The sequence below is a fragment of the Ahaetulla prasina genome, chromosome 3, assembly GCF_028640845.1.
Source record: "Ahaetulla prasina isolate Xishuangbanna chromosome 3, ASM2864084v1, whole genome shotgun sequence".
NCBI classification, from domain to species: Eukaryota; Metazoa; Chordata; class Lepidosauria; order Squamata; family Colubridae; genus Ahaetulla; species Ahaetulla prasina.
In genome coordinates this window covers 137,356,979-137,381,930 of record NC_080541.1, presented here as the reverse complement: position 1 = coordinate 137,381,930, position 24,952 = coordinate 137,356,979, and the positions used below count along the sequence as shown (strand labels likewise).

Sequence of the window (24,952 nt, the reverse complement as noted above, 5' to 3'; positions counted from 1 at the left end):
CTATTCCAAACTGGCTTTCCATTTAAATCAACATTTAAAGTAGGGTATTTTATTTTTAAAAAGAGGCAAAGAGCAAGGTTTTCCATCAATTCCTACATCAGGGGGAGCGGGATGACCCGTTGCAGGGACGTGCTGAGGAGTTTAACGGTTATCTATACGATAAAATCGTTCAGCTTCGGGATGGTCTGGACCAAGATTGCGGTGACACGGGTGAGATGCTCGAGGGTGGTCTTGGCGATATTGTTTGGGATGAGTTTGACCCTGTGGCTCCCGAGGACATGGACAGGTTGTTGGGTAGGCTGAATGCCACCACGTGTTTACTGGACCCGTGCCCCTCCTGGCTGGTGCTGGCCACTCGGGAGGTGACACGAGGCTGGCTCCAGGCGATTACGATTGCTTCTTTGGTGGAGGGCGTCTTCCGGCCGCCTTGAAAGAGGCGGTGGTGAGGCCCTCCTCAAGAAGCCTTCCTGACCCGCTGTTTTAGGTAATTATCGTCCGGTCTCCAACCTTCGCGGCGAAGGTTGTAGAGAGTATGGTGGCATATCAGTTTCTTACACCTGGATGAAACTGTCTATCTAGACCTGCTCCAGTCCGGTTTCCGCCCGGTTACAGCACGGAGACGGCTTTGGTCGCGTTGGTGGATGATCTCTGAGGGCCAGGATAGGGGTTGTTCCTCTGCCCTGGTCCTATTAGACCTCTCAGCGGCTTTCGATACCATCGACCATGGTATCCTGCTGCGCGGTTGGAGGGATTGGGAGTGGGAGGCACCGTTTATCGGTGGTTCTCCTCCTATCTCTCCGACCGGTCGCAGTCGGTGTTGACAGGGGCAGAGGTCGGCCCCGAGGCGCCTCACTTGTGGGTGCCGCAGGGTCGATCCTCTCGCCTACTGTTTAACATCTACATGAAGCCGCTGGGTGAGATCATCAGTGGTTTCGTGTGAAGTACCAGCTGTATGCGGATGACACCCAGCTGTACTTTTCACACCGGACCACCCCAACGGTTATCAAGTGCTGTCCCGGTGTCTGGAGGCCGACGGGTCTGGATGGGGAGAAACAGGCTCAAGCTCAATCCCGCCAAGACAGAGTGGCTGTGGATGCCGGCATCCCGGTACAGTCAGCTAAATCCGCGGCTGACCATCGGTGGCGAGTCAGTGGCCCCGATGGAGAGGGTTCGCAACTTAGGCGTCCTCCTGGATGAACGGCTGTCTTTAGAAGATCATTTGACGGCCGTCTCCAGGAGAGCGTTCTACCAGGTTCGCCTGGTACGCCAGTTGCGCCCCTTTCTGGACCGGGATGCCCTATGCATGGTCACCCACGCACTCGTGACGTCTCGCCTGGATTACTGCAATGCTCTCTACATGGGGCTCCCCTTGAAGGGCATCCGGAGGCTGCAGTTAGTCCAGAACGCGGCTGTGCCGGTGATAGATGGAGCCCCTCGTGGCTCCCGCATGACACCCATCCTGCGCAGACTGCACTGGCTACCTGTGGCCTTCCGGGTGCGCTTCAAGGTTTTGGTGACCACCTTTAAAGCGCTCCATGGCATTGGGCCGGGTTATTTACGGGACCGCCTACTGCTACCGCATGCCTCTCACCGACCCGTGCGCTCTCATAGAGAGGGTCTCCTCAGGGTGCCGTCAGCGAGGCAATGTCGCCTGGCGACGCCCAGGGGAAGGGCCTTCTCTGTGGGGGCTCCCACCCTCTGGAACGAACTACCCCCCGGCCTTCGTCAGCTTTCGGACCTTCGGACCTTCCGCCGCGGGCTCAAAACATACCTATTTAATTGTGCAGGACTGAGCTAGATTTTAAATTTATGGGTTTTAACTGGGTTTTCTTTTTTATATTTTAAAATACGGGCTTATAGAATAAGTTTCTTAATTGTTTTTATAGTGTATTTATGTGTCTATGTGTTTTTTAAGTGCCTGTAAACCGCCCTGAGTCCTTCGGGAGATAGGGCGGTATATAAATATGATTAATAAATAAATAAATAATAAATAAATTTTGAAACAACAGTTTGTTTAGCTAGCTAAAGATTGTCAAGAATTTCATTTTAATTTTAAAAGAACAGCTGCCAAGGATAATCATTGAATAAGCTAATGCACAAGATATTTAGATATAGTCTAGATCAGGGGTCTCCAACCTTGGCAACTTTAAGCCTGGCGGACTTCAACTCCCATAATTCCCAGCCAGCAGCTGGCTGGGGAATTCTGGAAGTTGAAGTCCGCCAGGTTTAAAGTTGCCAAGGTTGGAGACCCCTGGTCTAGATCAGGACTGAGATAAAAATGGAAGCCATACTCACTGTAGAATGTTTCCAATAACGGATGATTCCTTGAATGTCTGTAGCAGGATTAAAGAGAAAATGATCTCGCCATTCATTCCAGTCCACTGACATTGTCCCATCGGCGTCCATGCTAAAAATTCAACATGAAATAATTTCACAGTGGATTCTGCTAAGTTTTTTACTTAATCGTATTCAAAGTACATTAAACATGCATTCACATTCTAAACTCTTGTTCTATTTGCCAATCTTCAATGTTAGGTTAATGTGCAAAATACTTCAATGTGATATTTTATTTGGCTTTCAAAGGTTCTACAGAGCAAATCATTACCATTTTTTTTTTAATCGTCCTTATTGCTCTAAGGCAGGGATGTCAAACTCAAGCCCTGTGGGCCGCATTCTGCCCGCAGGGTGCTTAGATCTGTAACCCGCAGGGATACCCTGGAAACAGCAAAGGACCAACCCGCGGTGCCTCTGCCAGTTAAAACGGAGAGAGCGCCACACTCCATTTTTGGCCATGACATCCTCCTGTGGCCCTCTGCTAGCAAAAACAGTTCGGGGGTGGGGGGCACATACGCACAGCTCTGTTTTTGCTGGCATACTACTGCAGGAGGCTGTCATGGCTGAAAATGGAGCTCAGGAGCCCATTTTCATTGGCAGAGCATTCGAGCCACCAGATGCCCCGGACACGAGTGATGTCAAGCTGGCCATGCCCAGCCTGGCCACGCCTACTCCGGCCCCCAAGGCCAAACACAACTCTGATCTGGCCCCTGCTCTAAGGGAAGTTTCCTTTAAACATGTAAAAAATCCCATAAGCAAGAGTTTCTTGCCGTGTACAAAAATGAAGGTTAACAATTTATTACAGGTAAAGAATGTTTCAAGAAGATGGGGGGAGAAAGATAGAAAAGAAACATTTCTTTTTGCTTTTCATTAGTATGAAAGCTTGTTTCTGGAGAGCTCTGAACAACTATATCATGTTCTTGTTCAGTCTAAATAAGACTCTGAAGAGGAGCATTTTTTTGAACGGTATGCTAAAATCCTAATATTTTGTTATTGCCACATGTTAGTAAGTATGATCAACTATGAATGTTCCATAAACATTTAATATGTGGGATGGGAAGGCTGAGTGAAGCATTAAAATCTCAGATTTGATTTATATAATGATTATTATACGGTACGAAATAAATGATTATTATACGGCTTGTAACTATGTTTTACACTTAATGTCTTGTGTGAAAATAGCCAGGAAGTGATTTATCTTGTTTATCATGATTCAAATAAATCTTCTCCAAACCTAGCATATATAGGATGTTTAAGTCATCTTTGAATTCCACATCCTGGGATTCATGGATGGATTCATGGATGGATACATCCATTCATTTCCTCCCAATCAGACCAAGAGTTAATTTATAGAATTATCCACAATCATGGGATAACTCTGTGAATAATACCTCTGACCCATCCTTCCTTTTACCTTAAACTAAGGAAGAGGGTTGTGTCTCACAGATCTAAAGAAGGAGGTTGTGTCTCAGATATCAGAAACACTTCCAAAATTGTTTCAACAAGTTGTCTGAAGAAATCCTGGTCTATCCTTGGCTTCTTCCTCAAAGCAATGTCATTACTAATATAATAATTCAAAGCCATCTACTCCAATGGAGTACCGTACTGAACACATCCAACGTGTGATTTTATTTTCCAAGAGACATGCCTTCTCATGAGTCACTCCAATAACTAGGCATAATAATAGCTTCTGACCTTTGCAGAATCTTGCCTGCCTGCTTTTCAGAAACATCTATGCCCAATATCTTCAGGGACTGAACGATCTCCGAGGCTTCAATTACACCTTTAAAGTAAAGAGAACAGTGAAAATAGCTATTCAACCTCCACCATTTCAAGTCAACTGATCCAGATTTAAGAATTCCGAATACTGATATTTATGATATTCAGTCAAAAATGAAATATCTGAGGATAAGTTCTTTTTAGTTATATAAGTACAATGATCTTGTAATTGATATGCTGCACAGCATAAAAACTTCTTTAATCATTAGCACAAATATGATACAGTTTTGACACAAACTGGTTATAATTCTCAGAGATATATTTCTACTTATTATACTATTATCCATATGTATCATTAATTTTAAGGAATTAGGCCAGTGGTGAAATCCAATGTTTTTTACTACCGGTTCTGTGAGTGCGGCTTGGTGGACATGGTGTGGCTTGATGAGCGTGGCTTGGTGGGTGTGGCAGGGGAAGGATATTACAAAATCTTCATTCCCTCCCCACTCTGGGGCCAGCCAGAGGTGGTATTTGCCGGTTCTCCGAACTACTCAAAATTTCCGCTACCAGTTCTCCAGAATCTGCTGGATTTCACCCCTGAATTAGGCAGAGCAGTGTATATGGCTCACCTCTTCAACGTGCATTTGTTTTACCAGATATTTTAATACTGTAAGGTATGTTCCATTGAATGGAGTGATCATGAACCAGTCACTAGATGAATGTCATGATCACTCCATTCAATGGAACATACGGCTGAGCAGTAATTTAAATCCATATCTATGCTGGATGGGTTTTAAGTGTTTGTAATTCAACACATTTAGAGAGCATTAGATTGAAGAACCCAAATAAGATTCTACAACTTAATACATTATAAAAACATTTTTAAAAGAAATATATTCTGTATTTAAACCCTGAAGCATCACAAGTGCTTAAAACTGTTGGTCCCACAAACCATGGTATTGTGAAATTTAAGGCAAACTTGGCACAATGTATGGTTACATATGGAACGTAAGGAAGATTTGAACAGCTTCCCAAGCACAGCAAACAATAGTGACTTTATTTCATTTATAAATGAAAAAAATAATCTCCATTTTCTGGCCTGATTGTACTGCTTTTCCTCCAAGGATTTTAAATTTTAAATCAACACAGATGGCCCTCTTTCACCACTATTTCGCCTTACAAATATACTCATGTATTCTTCTCATGTGAGGATTTCAGCCAGAATCTCTCCATTCCTAAAATAATTTTAAAAAAAATAAACTAAAAAGTAAGGAAAGAGGGAATCAGAATTTCTTTTCCCTGATATTTATCCCTTTTCCTCAGTTGAACAATACAAGTGATATGTGAGTGTGTATGTGTTAAATCCCACTTTATAAACTCTGCCCCGCTACATTCTGCTCAAATGCTAAAGAAGGACTATGGCTTCCTTCACCAGCTGCTTCTAAACAATAGCACAGATGCTCTCATCAAAATAGAATACATTTCTTCAGAAATATTCAGCACGGTATCTGGGTAACAGCGTCCTACCCAATACTTAACAAACAGGGAAGACTTTCACAAAACCCTTCTGGGCTGTTAAGCTCTGCTGTACAATGAAGTCTGTGGTCAATTCTTTTTGTAGAAAATAGTTTTCAGTAATAAAGTCTCACTGGTCCTTCTTTCTACAATTGTGATGCTGCCAAGAATAATTCAGGACTAATTCTTGGAACAGAGTTCTTCTCAATTACAAATCCTGCTGCAATTTTAGTAAGGTTAAGAATCTGGGTCCAATACATTAAAGCAAGCAAAGAAATCTGTTGTTCTCCGGATGCTGCTGAACTTCAACTCCCAGTATCTCTTATCATCCAGTAACTGGCTGGGGCTACTGGAAATTTAGCAATATCTGGTTCCTGTACTGCCATTAATCATTTTAACACAGCAAACATATTATTGTAGGCTTTTTATATATAACAGACCTCTATTGGCTTTTACATTACAAATCTAAGTCATTCTTCCTTCAAAGCCTCATAGCTATAGCACTAACCTCATGATAGAAAACAACTTTCAGTGTTTTACTCTAAGCACTCATTTCTGTATCAATAAATAATAACCTTAATTTGTATTCTTTACTTTTCCTGGCACTTTTAGAGGATTTAAAGAACTCTTTAGTGAGTTATATAACATTTTCCTTAATAAATGAGAAGATATTAATGAATACCTTCATTTTTTGAAATTATTTAATATTGCACAAATACATTGTCAACTCATAGTGGCAATTCTTTATTATTTACTTATATTTAAATTTGCACTCTTAACATAGATAACTAATGCAGCAAATTGTATCCTACCATCATTATTTTTGTCCAGACTTTTAAATGCAAGCTTCATTTTCTTCTCATGGTCTTTAAGATAACGTGTAAATTCTTCAAAGTCCAGTCTTCCATCCTTATTAGTGTCACCAGCCCTGAAAATTTTCTGTTTAGAAAAATACATAGAAGATACATTATTAACGTTGTATATGATTTCAAATTGGTTCTCACTTTAGAGTTATTTCTGTAGAGTAACTAAAGACATACAAAATATCTAGGAAAGGTGAAAGGATGAAAAATGAAACAAATACTTTAGCAAAACAATATTAGATGAAGACTATAAATTCCTATAACTGAAATGGTTAAAAGTTGTATGATGGATTGTTTCCATTGCAGCCCACCAGGAATTAGATATAGAAGTTAACGCTATACAATATTCTGATTGCCAAATATTATCAAAGGATTTACTCTTATGTCACTTTTTTTTCAGTAGGTATGGTTCCAATGTAATTCCCATACACCAAGACACATGGGGATATTAAAGCATTAAATGATATATTGAATCAGATCAAACATTTCTTCAGAATACAACTGAAGGATCAATAGTCCTGCCGGTGAATAGCGCAGGCTGGTAAAGCCTGTTATTAAGAACACAAAGCCTGCAATTACTGCAGGTTCAAGCCCGGCCCAAGGTTGACTCAGCCTTCCATCCTTTATAAGGTAGGTAAAATGAGGACCCAGATTGTTGGGGGGGCAATAAGTTGACTTTGTAAATATACAAATAGAATGAGACTATTGCCTTACACACTGTAAGCCGCCCTGAGTCTTCGGAGAAGGGCGGGGTATAAATATAAACAAAATATATATATATATATATTGTTCATTTGTGTCCCTTAAAATGTTGAGTTATGTAATGACAGAAATCAGACTCCAATAAAATCTGAAGAGCCATATTTCCTCTATGCTACATCCAGTTTATTCTTTCCAACCGAGCAGGATGCTGAAAAAATTATTTAAAGGGATTTAGCACTGTCTATCTGTTAGGAGGACAATTCTGATATGGAATTGGGCAGCTTCCCATAATGCTATCGACTCCTCTATTCTAAGACAATCTCCTAATCACATGACTACAGTGGAGCATACACAGCCCACATGTGATTCTGTTAGTCCTTCAAGGTAGTGTAGGCAGGAAACCAAAATCATGAATACTAATATTATTTTTACTACAAAGTTACAGAAATACTGCAGAATCTTGAATGTCTGAAAGTATGTTCTTTCCCCTACCTTTACTTTCCAGAAAACTAGGGAAAATCCCTTCTAATTTATTTTATTTATTTATTAATTAGATTTGTAGACCGCCCTTCTCCCGAAGGACTCAGGGCGGTGCACAGCCTTATTAAAACACATAGGTACACAATAAATTTAAAATACATTTAAAATGAAATATTTAACCGGCCAATTTAAAACTAAAACGGTCAAACGACCGATATAAAACCCTAAACTATAAAATTATAAATAAATTAATACAGTTTAAAATTCAATTAAAACTAAGTTAAACTAAAATATCAAATTAAAATAATATTTAGGCTAGTCCCGCCCGATTGAATAGCAGAGTCTTCAGTTCCCGCTTGAAGGTACGGAGGTCGGGAAGTTGGCGTAACCCAGGAGGTAACTCATTCCATAGGGTCGGTGCTGCCACAGAGAAGGCTCTCCCCCTGGGGGTCACCAGCCGGCACTGTTTGGCTGATGGCACCCGGAGCAGGCCCGCTCTGTCCGCACAGGTCGTTGGGAGGCTATCGGTGGCAGAAGGCGGTCTCGTAAATAGCCCGGTCCTAAGCCATGGAGCTTAATGCACCTTCTCTACGCTCATCCTTCTTGTGAACGCAGGTGTCTCTTATCAAATCATTATCTAAGGCTCAGCTCTTCTTCCTGTCTCCCAAGGTTATTCAGATAGCCCGTTATATTTTCCAAATACATAGATGCACAAATGTATTGAGATATAATATTTATTGAGGGGAAAGCAGAAACACAGACACTCATATATAAACATACACAAAGAAGGTACATCACAATCAGACTTGCAAGGTTCTGCTATTATAGTAATTCTCAGTAAAAGTGGTTTTATGGAATTGATTTCTTGATCTATCTGGTGAGGCTGATACTGCCTCCACTCAGATTTTGCCTTTTAAAGCCCTTCATTGCTTAGATTACATGAAGAACCATTTGCCCCTATTCATGTTTCACTGTTCATGTTTCACTGGTGATCTTGGCTCAAGCAGAGGGCAACCGTTTGATGACTGGGCAGCGAGGTTCACAATATGGGACCATGTAACAGAGATGAGTAGGACTTAGGTGTTCTCAGGGTATTTAGAGAGCTTCTTCGTTTTTTACATCTTACACTTATCTTAAGATGCTTATCTTAAAGTTGCAAGAAACCATGCCATCATTTTTCAACCTTTATGATCAGAGGACGATTGCCCACTCCTAATAAACAAGAAATGGGCTTTGCTGTTCTTGAATGCTCCTCTCAAATTATTTCTTTTGGGAGGCTTGCAGAATTGCTGTCATTTCAGCACCAGTAAGAGATGCTTTTATTGCTACAAACCTGATTTGGTTTGGTTTTTTTCATGATTTTGAAACATGAAACATGCTTTTCATCTATTATTCAATCTTCCACAACCTAATGCCCTCTAAATTTTGGTGACTAACACTTCCAAAATACTCAACCATTTACCATGCTGTCTGAGAATTGGGACTTGGTCTAAATTTACTCGGACATGAATAAGATGCATTTTTATGGGCTTTTGCTTTAATATTATCCATCAGTCCAGAAATTAATTTGAATGATGACATATATTTCCATAAAATAAATTAAATAGCCTCATGCTTCTCCGATTATCTGCTCATTCACTACTTAAGGGTTACATTCTCCTTATATATATATATGTCTTCTATTTAACTATTTTGGCTAAGACATTATTTTACATGCACTTAAATACATCAGGAACATCTTGGTGTAATATTTTAAAGATGTAGTCCTTCTCAAGTATAATTCCAATAATATTCCAATGGCTCTAGCTATGTTGAGGGATGCAATATTTAACCGTTGTCAGTTATTTTTGCCCTGCAGCTTTCTACATATCAGCAACACTGTCACTACATTTTTAGAGGTGCGATAAGCAAGGAGTTGTGTCTTCACATGCAAGACAAAAAAGCAGTCAAAAAGCAACACAAAGTTGAAGAGGCCTGTCTTAACAGCATCTGAACATTCTTTACTTCTGGCTATCTGACAGATACCTTTCTTCAAAGCTTGCCAAACCAGCTTTGCCCAACCTGCTATTCTCCAGATGAGGTGGAGAGTATCTCCCTAATACCCAGCCAGTATAGGTAGTCCTTGACATACGATCGCAATTGAGCCCAAAATGTTGCTAAATGAGAAATTTGTTCCATGAACTTTGCCCCATTTTACAACCTTTCTTGCCACATCTGTTAGGTGAATCACTGCAGTTGTTAAGTTAGTAACATGGTTATTAAGTGAATCTAGCTTCCCCACTTGACTTTGCTTGTCGGAAGGTCACAAAAGGGGACCGCGTGACCCCGGGACAATGCAACCTTCATAAATATGAGTCAGTTGCCAAGCATCTGAATTTTGATCATGTGTACCTTAAGGATGCCGCAACGGTCGTAAATGTGAAAAATGGTCATAAGTCCTTTTTTTTCAGTGCTGTTGTAACTTTAAACAGTCACTAAATAAACAGTTCTAAGTTGAGGACTACCTATGTAAGTTTATGATCCAATAGGAACCTGTATTGCCTATATGCAATATAAGCAGGCATGGGAGCAGCTGGTACTTTAAAAAGGCAATGCCTATAAAACCTAATGGAAGTTCCAGCTTTTATTCTTAAAAGGGTGGGATAGATATTTATCAAAGTTTAGCCTTATGCAAACCAGTATGTAAACGAACACCAACAAAAAACCCTTTTAAATTAAGTATCAAGGAATTCAAGATTTATCTGACACAAGCTCAGATCCAAAAGAAAAGCACTGGATTTATGAATATATTAGATTTGTACAAAATGTCATAAATATTTTATTTATTTATTTAGAAATTTTATATTTCTGCCTACTCGCATATGGCAACTCAAGACGGCTTACAACGACATAAAAACACAATATAAAAGAAATAAAAAGAAAAATAATAAAATATAGTAGCATCTTTGTGTATTAATTAAAATGTTTCTGAATATTCGGCTTTGCTGCTACCAAGATGGTATTCTTAAATACAATTCAATTAAACTAAGTAAGACATATATAGTGTTCTGTTTCCCTTCCCCCAATACTCCCAGCAAAGAGTCCGTCAGAGGCCTTCCTTTTTTTTCCTTTACATAGATACATGTCCTGGCCACGTCTACCCACGGGCCTGCCAAGTTTCTGGAGATAACGAGGAAATTATAGATAAGGCCAGAATTACTCACGAATATATTCTTCCCTCCATGAATTAGCTCGCGCCAAATTCATTGCTTTGTCCAAGACAAAAAACCAGGAAGTCCCGCCTCCTATTTATAGTCTCTGCAGATGTCACTGCATGACAATTATGACTTGGCTTTGTCCCAACTCTTCCGCTGCTGCGCACGCCGATCAAGCCTTCGTAATCTTGCGTCCCTCCAAAACTGTTCTTGGGGCGTTGCCAAATCAGAAGAAGGCCGGAGAATCAGGCCTTGCCGGCCCCTCCCTTTGAGTGGGTGCCAGGGAGGAGAGGGCTCAAGAGAAGCAGGGCTTGCCAGGTCTTCTCCTCATTTTCTGAATCATCCGAGTCCAGGAGTCTGGGTCCAGGAACCTGGGTCACAACACTATCCTCACCGCAGGGCCCTTCCCCGGGCTGACGATCGGGATGCGGTCGGGCTGGGTTCTGCTCATGGAAGGCCTGCACCAGGTCAGGGGCATGAACGCCGGAGGCATCTACCCAGGAGAAATCAGTCCCGTATCCCTTCCACGCGATCAAATATTGAAACGACCCTTTAGCCAGCGAGAGTCTCGACGCTGTGGACTTCAGATTCCTCCGACCCGCCCTCGGCGACAGTGACGGTGCTGTTGGGCACCGAAGGGGACTCGGTGTGGCCTCAGGAACCAGAAGGGACCGTGAAAACGGGTGGATCCGCATGGATCGTGGCAGGGTCAGTCGGTAGGCTACCGGGTTGATGACTGCCTCGACAGGGAACGGGCCGATGAATCGGTGGTCCAACTTCTTTACCGGCGGTCGGACGGGAGGTGTTTGGTGGAGAGCCACACCGGTCTCCAACTGCCAGCGGGGGCGTTGCCCGTCGGGAGCGGTCAGCGGACCGTTTGTAGTCCTCCTTTGCCCGATTCAGCTGCTGACGTACCAACTGTTGGACCGCATGCAATTCCGTCAGGAAGGTCTGCGTTTCGGGAACAGGAGAGTCCGGTGGTGCCAGAGGAAGAGCGCGGATGGTACCCCACATTGGCAAAGAACGGGTCATCTGAGTAGAGGTGTGCTGAGAGTTGTTAAAAGCAAACTCCGCCAGAGACAGGTAGTCGCCCAGTTGTCCTGTTGCTGGTTGATGAAGCAACGGAGATACTGTTCCAGTATACCGATGACCTTCTCTGTACCCCGCCGGTCTCCGGATGGTGCGATGACGACAGACATACCTGCACCTCCAACGCGCCATCAGGCTCTTCCAGAAGCGGGCTGTGAACTGAACTCCAGCGGTCCGAAACCACCCTGTCCGGTAGACCATGGAGGCGGAAGATGTGCTGCAGAAAGAGGCGGGCGTTTTGCGGCTGTGGGCAGTCCGCGGCATGGGATGAAGTGTGCCATCTTGGTGAGCATGTCCACCACCACCAGCACCGTGGTGAACCCAGAGGACGGCGGCAGGTCTGTCAGGAAATCCATAGAGATCGCCCCAGGGTCTGTCGGGTGTCGGCAAGGGCTGGAGGAGCCCGGGAGGGGCCCCCGTGGCGGTCTTGGCTTGCCGGCACGGTACGCAGGATGTCACGTAGGCATGTATATCATGCCGCACTCGGGGCCACCAAAAGGTCCGTGTCACCAGGTGGAGGGTCTTGAAGAACCCAAAATGTCCTGCTGCAGGGTTGTCGTGGCACTGGGTCATGACGAGGGCTCGGAGTGGTCCTGTGGGCACATATAATCGCCCCCAAAACTTGAGTAAGCCCTCCTCCAAGGTCCAAGGAGACGTGGGGCCCACCTCCTCCTTTGCTGCGACCAGGCGTCCTGGCGCTGCGCCTCTCGCACCTGGGCCCGCAAGTCCACTGGCTCCCGTGCTGCGGCCAAGGCTTCTGCCGGCAGCACTGTCCGTGGAGGAAGGGGGTCCTTGGCGCAGAGGTACTCTGGCTTATGGACAGGGCATCCGCCCTCCGGTTGTGACCGCTGGGAATGTAGGTCACGCGGAAGTTGAACCGGGCAAAACAACGACCACCGGATCTGCCGCTGGTTTAACTTCCGAGCTGTGGTGAGGTGCTCGAGATTCCGATGGTCCGCTCGACCTCCACCTGATGTCGGGCCCTCCAGATGGTGTCGCCAAGCCTCGAATGCAGCCTTGATAGCCAGCAACTCTTTTTCCCAGATAGTGTAGTTGCGCCGGAAGGGTTGAGTTTCCGGGAGTAGTAAGCGCAGGGAAAAGTGTGCCACCATTCGCCGGAGCCTGTAGCAGCACCGCTCCCAGAGCCACATTGGACGCGTCCGTTTCCACCACAAAAGGCCGGGCGGGTCGGGATGCCTCAGGACGGGTTCCGTGACGAAGGCTTTCTTGAGGGCTGTGAATGCTTCTTGCTGCGGGGACCCCACCGAATGCAACCTTCTTCCTGAGGAGCTGGGTAAGTGGAGCTGTCAGTGTGGCGAAGCCGGGATGAAGGTCCGTAGTAGTTGGCGAAGCCCAGCAGGCGCTGAACATCCTTCACCCGACGAGGGCTTCCCAGCTACACAAAGCTTCTACTTTACATGGGTCCATGGCTATGCCCTCGGGCGAGATGATATGCCGAGGAATTCTATGGAAGTCCGGAAGAAGACGATTTCTCCAGCTTCGCATTGAGTTGTTGCTCCATAGCGTTGCAGAACCAGACTGACGTGTCGGTGGCTTTCCTGGACCGGGAGTAAATCAGGATGTCGTCGAGGTAGATAACCACGAACCGATCCAACATGTCTCGGAACACGTCGTTCATGAAGTGCTGAAAACGGCGGAGCATTGGTCAACCCAAATGGCATGACAGTGTATTCGTAGTGTCCGTATCGGGTGCCGAATGCCGCCTTCCATTCGCCTCCTTCGTATCCGCACCAGGTTGTAGGCCCCGGAGATCGAGCTTGGTGAAGATCGTGGCCTCCCGCAACCTTTCCAGTAGCTCCGGGATGAGCGGCAGGGGGTAGCGATTCCGCACCGTAATGGCGTTTAGCCGGCGGTAATCACAGCATAGGCGCAAGTCCCCTGTCTTCTTCTTCACAAAGAGGACCCGGGCCGAGAGGGACTTTGAAGGCGGATGAACCCTCGGGCCAGGTTTTTGTCCAGGAAGTCCCTGAGGGTGGCCAACTCGGGCTCCGACATGGAATACAGGCGTCCCACAGGCAGTGGTGCGTTGGGCAGAAGGTCCACGGGGCAATCGTAGGGCCGATGCGGGGGTAGTCGGTCCGCCTCCTTCTCGCTGAACACGTCGGCGAAGTCCGTCAGCTCAGGAGGCAAGGTGATGGCAGCGGTGGGGTCGTTCTGGCCGGCACAGGTGTGGCGGATGTGATCGACGCACTGCAGACTCGGGAAAGAGATGGCGTTCCGACCAGGCCACCTGAGGATCGTGGGTCCGAAGCCAGGCCAACCAATGACCAAGGGAAAATGAAGGTCCGCCGTGACATAAAACTGGATCGCCTCCTCATGGTCCCCAATAGCCAGGCGCAAAGGCTGGGTGGCGAATTTAATGGGGCCGGACACCAGTTCTCGTCCATCAATTGTCTCTACCCGCATCGGAGGGTCCACCGGAACCACGGGGACCGCAAACTGGGTCACAAAGGCCTGGTCCATAAAGTTTGTTGTGGCCCCTGAGTCCACCAGCGCATGCGCCTGGAGCCCGTCCGACTGGTTCCCCAACCATATCCGTGTGTCCAGAATCAGATGCCGAGGGGGCCCAGAGGCTACTTCCGCAACGTCCAGTGGGGGCTTAGTACGTGCCCGACCTAGGGTTTCCCCGAGGTCGGGCCTGCTCCGTTTCCCGATTGGTCACGCTGTGATTCGGGGACCGGCGTGCGTGCCCCACTTCGCTTTCTGGGGCAAGAAGCGGCGAAGTGGCCGGGCTCCCCACAGTACAGGCACAATCCCCCTTGGCGCCTCCGGTTCCGCTCCTGGGCTGTTAGGCGAGGTCTGGCCGCTCCCAACTCCATGGGCTCTTCCGCAGCGGTTACAAAACGTGGGGCGACCCTGGGTGCTGGTGGTGCAGGAAGTGGGGGTGCAGATGTCGGCGGAGGGTCCCGGGGGGTGCGACGGGACGGTCGCCGTTGCAGACGGGCATCGAGGCGGAGACAAAGGGACACCAAGTTGTCGAGGGTCCGCGGCGCCTCCACGCGGGCCAGCTCGTCTTGCAATTCCTCTGAGAGTCCCTCCTGGAACGCGTCCACCAGCGCTGCATCATTCCAGTCAGAGTCCTGGCACAAAAGACGAAATTCGGCGATGTACTCCTGCAGGGGGCGTTTCCCTTGACGGAGTTCCTTAAGGCGCCTGGTTGCCGTCAGCATTCGAACGGGTCCTCATACATGGTGCGAGGTGCTGCCAAAACGCTGTTGGTCCGCCAGCAGGGGCTGTCCTGGAGCAAGAGGGCGTGGCCCATCGAGCAGCCGAGCCGGAAAGAAGGTTAATCACGAAGGCCACCTTAGCCCGGTCGCCTGGGAAATCCTCTGGCCTCATAGCCATGTAGAGCTGGCACTGTCCCAAGAAGGTCGGGAACATCTCAGGCTGCCCAGAAAACTTATCCGCACGGTTATCGGGCACTGCGGCGAGGAGGAGGTGGGAGGATGGGGGGCTGCAGGCACATTCCTGGCAGCAAGTTGGCCTGCCAAGTGAGCCACTTGCTGCTGGAGCTGTTGATTAGCCGCTGTAGCTGCTCTAACTGCTGCTGTACCTGCTGCTGATCCATCTTTGGTGGAAGATGTTTTAGTCAGGTCTTGGACAAAATGTTCTGTTTCCTTCCCCAATACTCCCAGCAAAGAGTCCGTCAGAGGCCTTCCTTTTTTTCCTTTTATTTACATAGATACATGTCCTGGCCACGCCTACCCACGGGCCTGCCAAGTTTCTGGAGATAACGAGGAAATTATAGATAAGGCCAGAATTACTCACGAATATATTCTTCCTCCATGAATTAGCTCGCGCCAAATTCATTGCTTTGTCCAAGACAAAAAACCAGGAAGTCCCGCCTCCTATTTATAGTCTCTGCAGATGTCACTGCATGACAATTATGACTTGGCTTTGTCCCAACTCTTCCGCTGCTGCGCACGCCGATCAAGCCTTCGTAATCTTGCGTCCCTCCAAAACTGTTCTTGGGGCGTTGCCAAATCAGAAGAAGGCCCGGGAGAATCAGGCCTTGCCGGCCCCTCCCTTTGAGTGGGTGCCAGGGAGGGAGAGGGCTCAAGAGAAGCAGGGCTTGCCAGGTCTTCTCCCTCATTTTCTGAATCATCCGAGTCCAGGAGTCTGGGTCCAGGAACCTGGGTCACAACATATAGTAAAATATTAAGTGTGCCAAATGCAGTGGCTTAAATAGCTCATCCAGCACATTATTATTGTAATGTTACTGTCTCAGTAACACATAAAGGGTGTAACACATAAAACTAAACTTATTTAATAATATAATGTAAACAGCCTAAAACAGCATGTACTGAATTTCTCTTTCTTCAGAAATGTGACAGTTTACTTATGTTAACGAATGAAACCCAGCAATTTTTTACTTACCTGATCAATTCAAACAACGATAATTACCCTAATAAATGTTAATAGTAATATTAATGGAATATGTGCCACTGATGTATTAGTTGCACTATATCTGGACTGCAAAAGTCTATCAAATCCTAGATGGAAGCCAAATTTACAGTCTTCTATATGTCTTTGCTCCTGTCAAATAAATGGACCAATTTCTGCACCTGAAATAAGTATTCCATTCTATCTTAGTTCTATTTTTCAAATAACTGTAATGAACAAAATACCAGAAGCAGCTTGAGACTGAAACAAACAAAACATTCATTAGAAAGTTACTGATTCAAATTCCGTAATAATCAGTTGTGAACTCCAAATTCTAATTCCGCATGCTATCTAAATCACCATCTACTTCCACCACATTCATCTCATTAACTGACCTGGAGGTCCTTTGCTATTCATGCTACTCATTGAAAAATTCTGCCAGAAAATAATTCTTGCAACTTATCTATATATGAATTGCAGAGATAGCTTGGTGAAGGATTGTAGAACACAACAGGTTTGGTTACATTACTACAGGAAGTTCAGAAAGATCAGATTGTGTGGATATTGAACATATTCTGGTTCATGCTAGTTCACATACCAACTCTACCAGAATATGTAAATAAATATTTCACCATTTTATCATTGCCCTATATCAGTGATGGCTAACCTTTTCCGGACCAAGTTCCCAAAGGGGCGCGCATGCACACAAATGCGTATGCGTGCGCCTGAACTCCCAAAACGCAATGTGTGCATGGCCCCCATGCATACACCCTGCCCCTCCATGCTGGCATGCATGCCCCCTGCACGCCCCCCCATGCACATGTGGTAGAGACCCAAAGACCAGCTGGCCGGCGGGAGGCATGTGCGCATGCACAGCAGAGCTGAACTGGGGCAATGGCTCACATTCCACCTCAAGCATACGTGACATAGGTTTGCCATCACCATTCTATATGGTTCTTTGAACTGCATTCTGTGGGTTTGGTTAAACCAAGCATATTGTATGAATCTCAGGCAGTTGTCATTTCTAGGTAGCACAAAAGCAAAAGATGGAACCACCCAGGTGGTTTCAAATTCTGGTTCACGCTAAATGTACATGGTGATCGTTCTTTGCTTTATTTATTCATTTAGACTATTTATATAGCAAGCTGCAACTCTGGGCAGTTACCCAGATTAAAGTGAATGCCAGAACAATGCCGTGACACAACTGAGGCCAACCCATAAATGTTTCATATCAAGACATTTCAGACTGACTCACAACCCAGCCCAGTGCCCATAGGAAAAGTCCCTTCTTCAAAGCCAGTAGAGTTAGGGCAAACCTAATCTCAGGGCATAAACTCTTCCATAGGGCAGAAGCCAGGATAGAGAAGACATGCTTTCTAAGTCCTGCCAAATGCCACTGTAATAAGGATCCTTCTTGGATTTCTTGTTCTTTGATGACGTGTTTAGCCTTAGAAAAAGCACAGACAATATTTAAAGTGCTGCATACAATGCTTTAAGTCACATTAAGCAAATATTCTACTAAATTGTCCCTAGTATCCAGGGACAACTGTATAAACAAACCATCAGTGGTAAAAAGAAACATATATTTGTTTCTTTATTATATTTTTATTAGACATCACTTGAATTTATGCCTCAAGTGGCAAAATGCCCAGGTAGGACCATTACTGATTCTGTTATTTCTGTAAGTAGGCTACTAAAAATTATTAATTCATATTTTCTCCAGGAAATTTTCTAACACAAAAAGTTCCTTTCTCGTGTGTGTTTGTAACCTACTCGACCTATATACCACTTCATATAACTCATTGTTTTAGTGTACTTTAGACTAGACATGCAAGTGTAAAGTACACATAGTAATAAGTTTCCAAACACATTCATCATGCCAATCTATTTATGAATCATTTTTCATGATTCATTAAACTGTCTTTAGACTGAACTTTGTACTGAACCTCATCATTGATTCAACAGATCTGTCTCTATGTAATGTGTTAAAACTCTTGGAACACAGGCATCTGAAACTGTTAAAGTTGCGGTGAAATGCTACCGGTTCACACCAGTTCAGGCAAACCGGTAGTGATCAAAAACTACCGTTTCAAGCAAACCAGGAGTAAAAAAAAAGCTACCAGTTCATCTGAACTGGTATTTCCAATGATCTGCTGTGCTGCGCAATTTAAAATTGCTAGAAAGCAGGAAATCCTGCTTTGTAGTGAATCTAAATCGTGCGGCACAGCTGTTATCCTCCCCTCGTTGTTCTACTTACCTTCCCAAGCCTTTTTCCACATGAAATGCACGTTTGTGGTGTACTGCACATGCACACACACTCAGTGTGCATTTGGTACACATTGTGCATCTACGTGCAGTGTGCATTTGGCGTGCACCGCGCATGCACAGGCAGCAAGCCAGTGGCAAACCAGGGAGGATTTCACCACTGTGTTAAAGTTCACTTCATTCTTATGATTTCAGAAACAAGACCAAGGGCATTATGAAAGATGAAAAGAGCAAAAGAAAGGAAATGAGCAAAACTGATAAAATGTATTCTGCTGCAAAACAATAAACAATAAATAAACTCTAGAGTGTAATAAAATTCTATTTGCATTTTTTCCTACAAGTTGCCAGGAGAAAAAGGAAAGGGAGATGGCTGATGGAATATTTTTGACAGAGATTTTTACTTCCTGCAATAGCTTATTGTTTAAAATATTTTATCATGCTCCTCCTGTTTATAAAATAGCTTATAAGAATGATAAAAATACACGGGCGGTTATTAAGACTATTGAGACTCACTTAACAACCGCATCCCTTAGTAACAGAACTCCTGGTTCCAATTGTGATAAATTGAGGATTACCTGTTCCCTAAGGGAACAAAAAAGATATTGTACCTGCTCTTTATATATATTATTCAGAACAAATTCAATTCTACCTACATATAGGGGCTGCTCAACTTCTAGCCATTTGTTTAGTGATCATTCAAAGTTACAAGAGCACTGAAACATGACTTATCATCAGTTTTCACACTTACAACCATGGGATCAAAATTTGGGCATTTGGAAACTGGCATGTATTTATGAAATTGCACTGTCCTGTGGTCATGTGATTACTATTTGTAACCTTCCCAGCCAACTTCCGACAAGCAAAGTCAATGGAGGAAGAGATTCACTTAATGACTGCATGATTCATTTAACAACTGCAGTTCTTCACTTAACAATTTTGGCCAAAAAAAACCCTCATAAAATGAGGAAAAACTCACTGAACAACTGCCTTACTTACCAACAGAAATTTTGGGATCAAGTGTAGCTGTAAGTTGAGAACTACCTACCCTGTTTCCTTGAAAATACGACATCCCCTGATAATAAGCCCAATCGGGCTTTTGAACACATGCGCTAAAATAAGCCTCCCCCCGAAAATAAGTCCTCCCTGAAAATATTTAAGCGCAGAGCTGGAAATCAGGTAAGATGGCAAGAGGAGCCCCATCTTGTCCACATGTCTCAAAATAATAAGACCTCCCTGAAAATAAGGCCAAGTGCTTATTTCGGGGTTCCAAAAATATAAGACAGGTTCTTATTTTCAGGGAAACATGGTATATAAGCTTTTGGCACCAAATATGGGTGGGTAGATCTCTTGGATCTAGTTTTAAAAATATATAGTTCAAACCTGAAGTCCAACCATCCTGTTTTCAAATTTTCTTAAGCATACTTAGATACATTCACTATTCTAGCATGACACATGTATCATGATTAACTGAGCTATCGTTCCCTTCCCTTCCTAGGTTTACTGAGCAATGAATCATACAGGCTGAATGGACATCTCATGGTAGACAAAAATAATTTCAGGAATTGTGGATCAGCATTATACCTATCCAGTCCATGCACTCTTTTATAGTTCAGGTTATGGAAACCCAGAAAACTGGGTTAACTGAATGAATTAGGGCCATGGATGAAGGTACTATGCCAGTTTTAGCATAAGGACTCCAACTTGAGTAGATGTGATCTTGGAAGTTCTGCTGTCGTCCTCTACAACAGGGGTCTCCAACCTTGGCAACTTTAAGACTTGTGGACTTCAACTCTCAGAATTCTGGGGATTGAAGTCCACAAGTCTTAAAGTTGCCAAGGTTGGAGACCCCTGCTCTACAAAGATCTTATGTTGCCACCTCTATGTGGGGACCCTTTGCTATGTTCAGTGACAAGGAGAACTGGATTCATGATCAAACCGGCTAAATTGCACAGGTCCCAACGTACAGCTGATCTTTCATCATAAATATTTTTATTTCTCTAAAACATTTGTATTTTTTTTTAATCAGTCTCAAAGCAACTTCCTCGAAATTCTGTTCCTCATATTTCTATGCTATTTGCACACTGTCCTCAATCTGACAGCCTTTTTTTTTCATTTTGTCCTTCCTTTTTCTGAATAAATATCTTCTAACTGCATATACCTCCTCTGTTGTTTCTAGTTTTCTCTGGCATATTTCAAAGCATTTTATTCCTCGCTATTTTAAGTAATCAGAAATCTCTGATATCTCTCCTTTATATTCAGCAAACTGAACCCACATCAAAATGATAATACTGACATGATTATGTCACAAAGCAAACTTTGCCCTTACATCTTGACATCCAACAAAAGAGGAAGTTCCCTTTGCTTTGTGTGGATTTGCTATTATGTAAATTATCATTTTTATGCAAGAATTCACTTTATGTGACAAAAGTATTGTGTTATTTGGGCCAGCATAATGAATTTGCTTTAAAAATCTGAGAACCTGCCAAGACATCACCCTGCTAAAATTGCTTGAATATTTTCACGTCAAATACCGTTTCTTCCCTCACTCAAAGACATTTACCATTGGGTCATGTTCTAGTTGTATGCCCTGTCTCCATGCCAGCAATAGCTACTACTCTTACTAAGAGATCAAAATCATCATCTTGTTCAAACCAAAAAGAAATAAAGTTGAATAAATTAGGTTAAGCTATTGTGAAACCATCAGTCCTAGGACAAACTTTTAATGTTGGCAAATCTGTACAGCACAACACAGCAAAGAATAATACAGTTCATGGTGCCATAATGTATTCTACCTCCTTCTCTGCCATGGTATCTTAGAAACCCAGCTGTAGACAAGATTGAGAAAGACAGATAATGCTTTCACTGTACAGAGGACATGAGACAAGAAAAGAAAAACTATCTGAGTAACATTTTGCTTAAGACTAAGGCTCTACAAATGTACAGGTAGTCCTTGTATAGCGATCCTTTGCACTTATGATGGTGATAAAAAAATAAATAACCAATCCTCACATTTATAGCATTTTCAGGCCTATAAAGCTGAAGTAAGATTGTAAACACAACTGCAGTTTCATGACCAAGCTGCCAGTCCAAATTGTGGTCACTAAGTGAAGATTACCTGTATGAGCCCATTTATCAGTGTATTTGGGTTACATACCCTGCGACCAGGGGTGAAATCTAAAAATTTTCCCTACTGGTTCGGTTCTGTGGACATGGCTTAATTGGTGGGCATGGCTTGGTCAGGTGACTGAATGGACGTGGCCAATAATAATAAATAATAAAAATAATAAAGTATACAAAACTTGGGAGCGCACTGGTCTACCTTCTTTAAAAATAGAGGCACCGGTCTACTAGCCGCCTACAGCACTGATCAGTTGTAGTGCGGCCCTTAAGGGCTGCAGCAGTCATTTAAGGCCATTTGCAGCTATATCACCATCGAGAGCTTCAGGGACAGAGAAGAGGAATAGCCAGGCGTGGGCGGTGTGGGGAGGGCAGGAATTTTTGCTTCCGGTTCTCCAAACTACCTGACCCCATCGCTACCGGATTGCACGATCCGGTCCGAACCGGGAGCATTTCACCCCTGCCTGCAACCCCTTTTCTACTAGTTCAGCGTCTTACTTTATGCAAATTCACTTTGTCATGTTTTCAGGGAATGTATTCTTAGCATGAAGTGAGGGAATCCCATATGGAAGTCACAATTTTTGTGTCATGATGTACAAACCCATCCAATCTTCAGGCTTATTCTTCTTTCTAGAATCCATCTATCATTGCTCAGCTATCACGTGTGATGAAAGCCCCCATCTCTTTGGACAAAGTTATATTTCTTCCACGTTTGTGCAAATAGATACGTTTGGTACCATACCCGAAAATGATAAGTTGTCTATAATGAAGGTTATCTATTTCTATCGTAGCAGTTCCACAGTTGGCAACATAGCACTGGTTAAGAGATGCTGTGGTTAATCTGCAGTATGTGGTTATCTCTCATCTCTCATTTATTGTAAGGACACTGATCAAATAAAACTTTATTGAATTATAATCTATGAACAGATGGTACAGTTATGATAAATTGCCTCTCTTTACAGCTATACTCCAAGAATAGATTGCATCGGATATGGTAAATTGCTTCTTCTTAAAGAAACACATCTAGAAAACTCCTTCAAGAGCTATCAGTTTGTCACAAATGCAGAATAATTTCTTTTTAAAAATTTATAAATACCGGTTATTTTCTTTTTCTTGGCCATCTATGCTTTCCTGTCATTCACACACTCCACTTTTCTTGCAGTTGTCTTGTTTTTCCTGTTTCCTCTTTTTAAGAGTGAGGAATTGTGCACATTTTACTTACAGACCGCAGGAACAAATCAGCTGTCCCATAACCTGAATCAAATTCCCTGTGAATGGGAATTGCCAGTAACTTTTACAGCAAAGAGCCACTTGAGGACATTAAATACTGTATAAGGAAATAAATCTAAACGAAAAGGCCTCCCACAATGAACAATACAACTCTTCAAAATCTCCAAGTGGAATGAATGGGGAGGAGTGGAAGGAAGGCTGGCCCCGTGCTCTTTTCTTATAGAAGCCAAAACTATTGTTTGTTTTTTAATCTTGTATTGAGATAAGTGAAGATTTACAAGCCAGCCTTCGGGTTTCCCAGACTCTCCTTTATGAGGGGTCTGGATCCAGAAATAAAGAGTTACTCCCGTGCTTGTCTTTCCTCCTCCTCCTCTTAAACAAGTCTTATGCCTTTCTTGCACCCACCTTCTCCGCGTCATCTCCCAGAGGGATGCCCAACTCCTTAAGGCCACTTTGTAGCTCAGCAATGTCCACTCGGCCATCCTGGTTGCGATCTAGTTTCTTGAAGAGGTTTTCGTACCTCGACTTACTTTCGGGCGCTTCACAGGCAGCCTCCGGGAACACAAAGCCCCCCAGAATACGGAGCATTGTGCAGTCTTAAGAATCTTTTTAGTCCGGAGGGCTAAACAACAAAAGGGGGATAAATAAGCAGGGAGAGAGCCAAAACACGATCCACGCAAGAGCCGATCGTAAAAAAAAAATCAATCTAAAGGCCCAGCGCTATAGCCAAGTCTTTTTTTAAAAAAAAAATACTGTTGGCTTTTGGCAGCTCTTGGGAGGAGCCATCCAACGTTTAACAATTAACGACTAGCAAGAGGCAACACCCCAAGGGGGAGCAGGAAGGGGAAGAGCTGGTTTCTCCTCACAGGATTCTCCGGGTTTGCTCACTCACGGCATAGGAGGGGCTTGGTTCCTTTGGCCTCCTCCCTACGTACATAAGGGAGCAGTGTGTGCAGGAAAGCAAATTACGCAGTCGGGGGCGGGGGGAGGGGATAGCCAACTTTAGCCCGGGAAGCCCGTTACAATCTTTACTGTAGTATTTGCAACTGTAGACAAAGCAGGACGCGCCACTTTGTCTCTTTCTCTTTCTTTTTTTTTTAACACTCGAACCTGTGGCGCGATCGCGTAGAGGTAAATCCCTGGGGATCTCCGAGGCGAGATGCCGCAACGGTGGCATCTGAAAAGGGGCTCGGAAGGGAGACGCGGGTCCAATTACAGACGCGCTGATTCATATGGAAACAATCGCTTTAAAAGCGAGCGCGGTTTCCAATTAAACTGAGCTTGCTTCGCCATAGCGCAAAAGCTGATTTTTTGTTTGCTTGTTTGTTACGTTTGGCTTCCGCTGAGTTTTGAGCACTGGAACATTTACGCCTTTTAGTAGGTCTAAAATGACGTTGGCTGGATCGCTGTATAATTGATTTGTGAGCCTTCCTTTGTTGAATTGCGAGCGATCTTGCTTATCCAAGATAACAAGAAGCTGCCCAGGTATCCGCAGGGCATGGTCAGACAAGTGAAGATAGAAACCGCGGCGGGGCGAACGAAGCTCCGCCTGTTGTTTATGTCTTTTTTTTTTTTTTGGCCATACCCTGCGGATACTATTGCGTAGCCCAGAACATCTGGAGACACGAGATTAAGAAAGGCTGCGTGGCAGGCAGATATGTAACATGCTGAAGATAGTCTCGTTGAATTTTATTTGTTGTGAACGGCTATTTTCAATAGTAGGAGGAGTAATCCTATTGGAATCTTCAACAGAAGAGGTTCTTTTAAGTATGATTAAAAGGGGTCTAATAGTAAAGTGACCGAAGGGTACAGGGAGTGTCCAAAAATGCACAAAGTTTTTATCAATCCTTCCATAAATATCTTAACGGGTCTGACGCGCATGCTAGTATCATAGCTATCTCCTTACCTACATTTTGGGGGTAAAAACTGCTTGAAAAAGGAATTGAGCAGAACACGTGTTCTGGGGCTCCAGAAGGAGTAGATTCCTTGCAAAATGAATGGGTCTGATATACATTACAGCAGGAGCAGCTTTGTGATAAT

The 24,952-nt window shown here is 44.1% G+C and overlaps 1 protein-coding gene across 1 annotated transcript in view; it reads right to left on the bottom strand.

The window, feature by feature from the left end:
• The window catches only part of SLC25A24 (solute carrier family 25 member 24), a 49,644-nt gene extending 25,870 nt beyond the window's left edge, over positions 1-23,774 (bottom strand). The window contains exons 1-4 of the mRNA XM_058176998.1: positions 23,318-23,774; positions 6,381-6,507; positions 4,030-4,117; positions 2,296-2,407 (exon numbers count right to left, since the gene is read on the bottom strand). Of these exons, the coding sequence (XP_058032981.1) occupies positions 2,296-2,407; positions 4,030-4,117; positions 6,381-6,507; positions 23,318-23,500 (510 nt within the window). The 5' untranslated portion in view covers positions 23,501-23,774. The remainder of the gene's footprint in view (positions 1-2,295; positions 2,408-4,029; positions 4,118-6,380; positions 6,508-23,317) is intronic.
• Between the last annotated feature and the right edge of the window lie 1,178 nt (positions 23,775-24,952).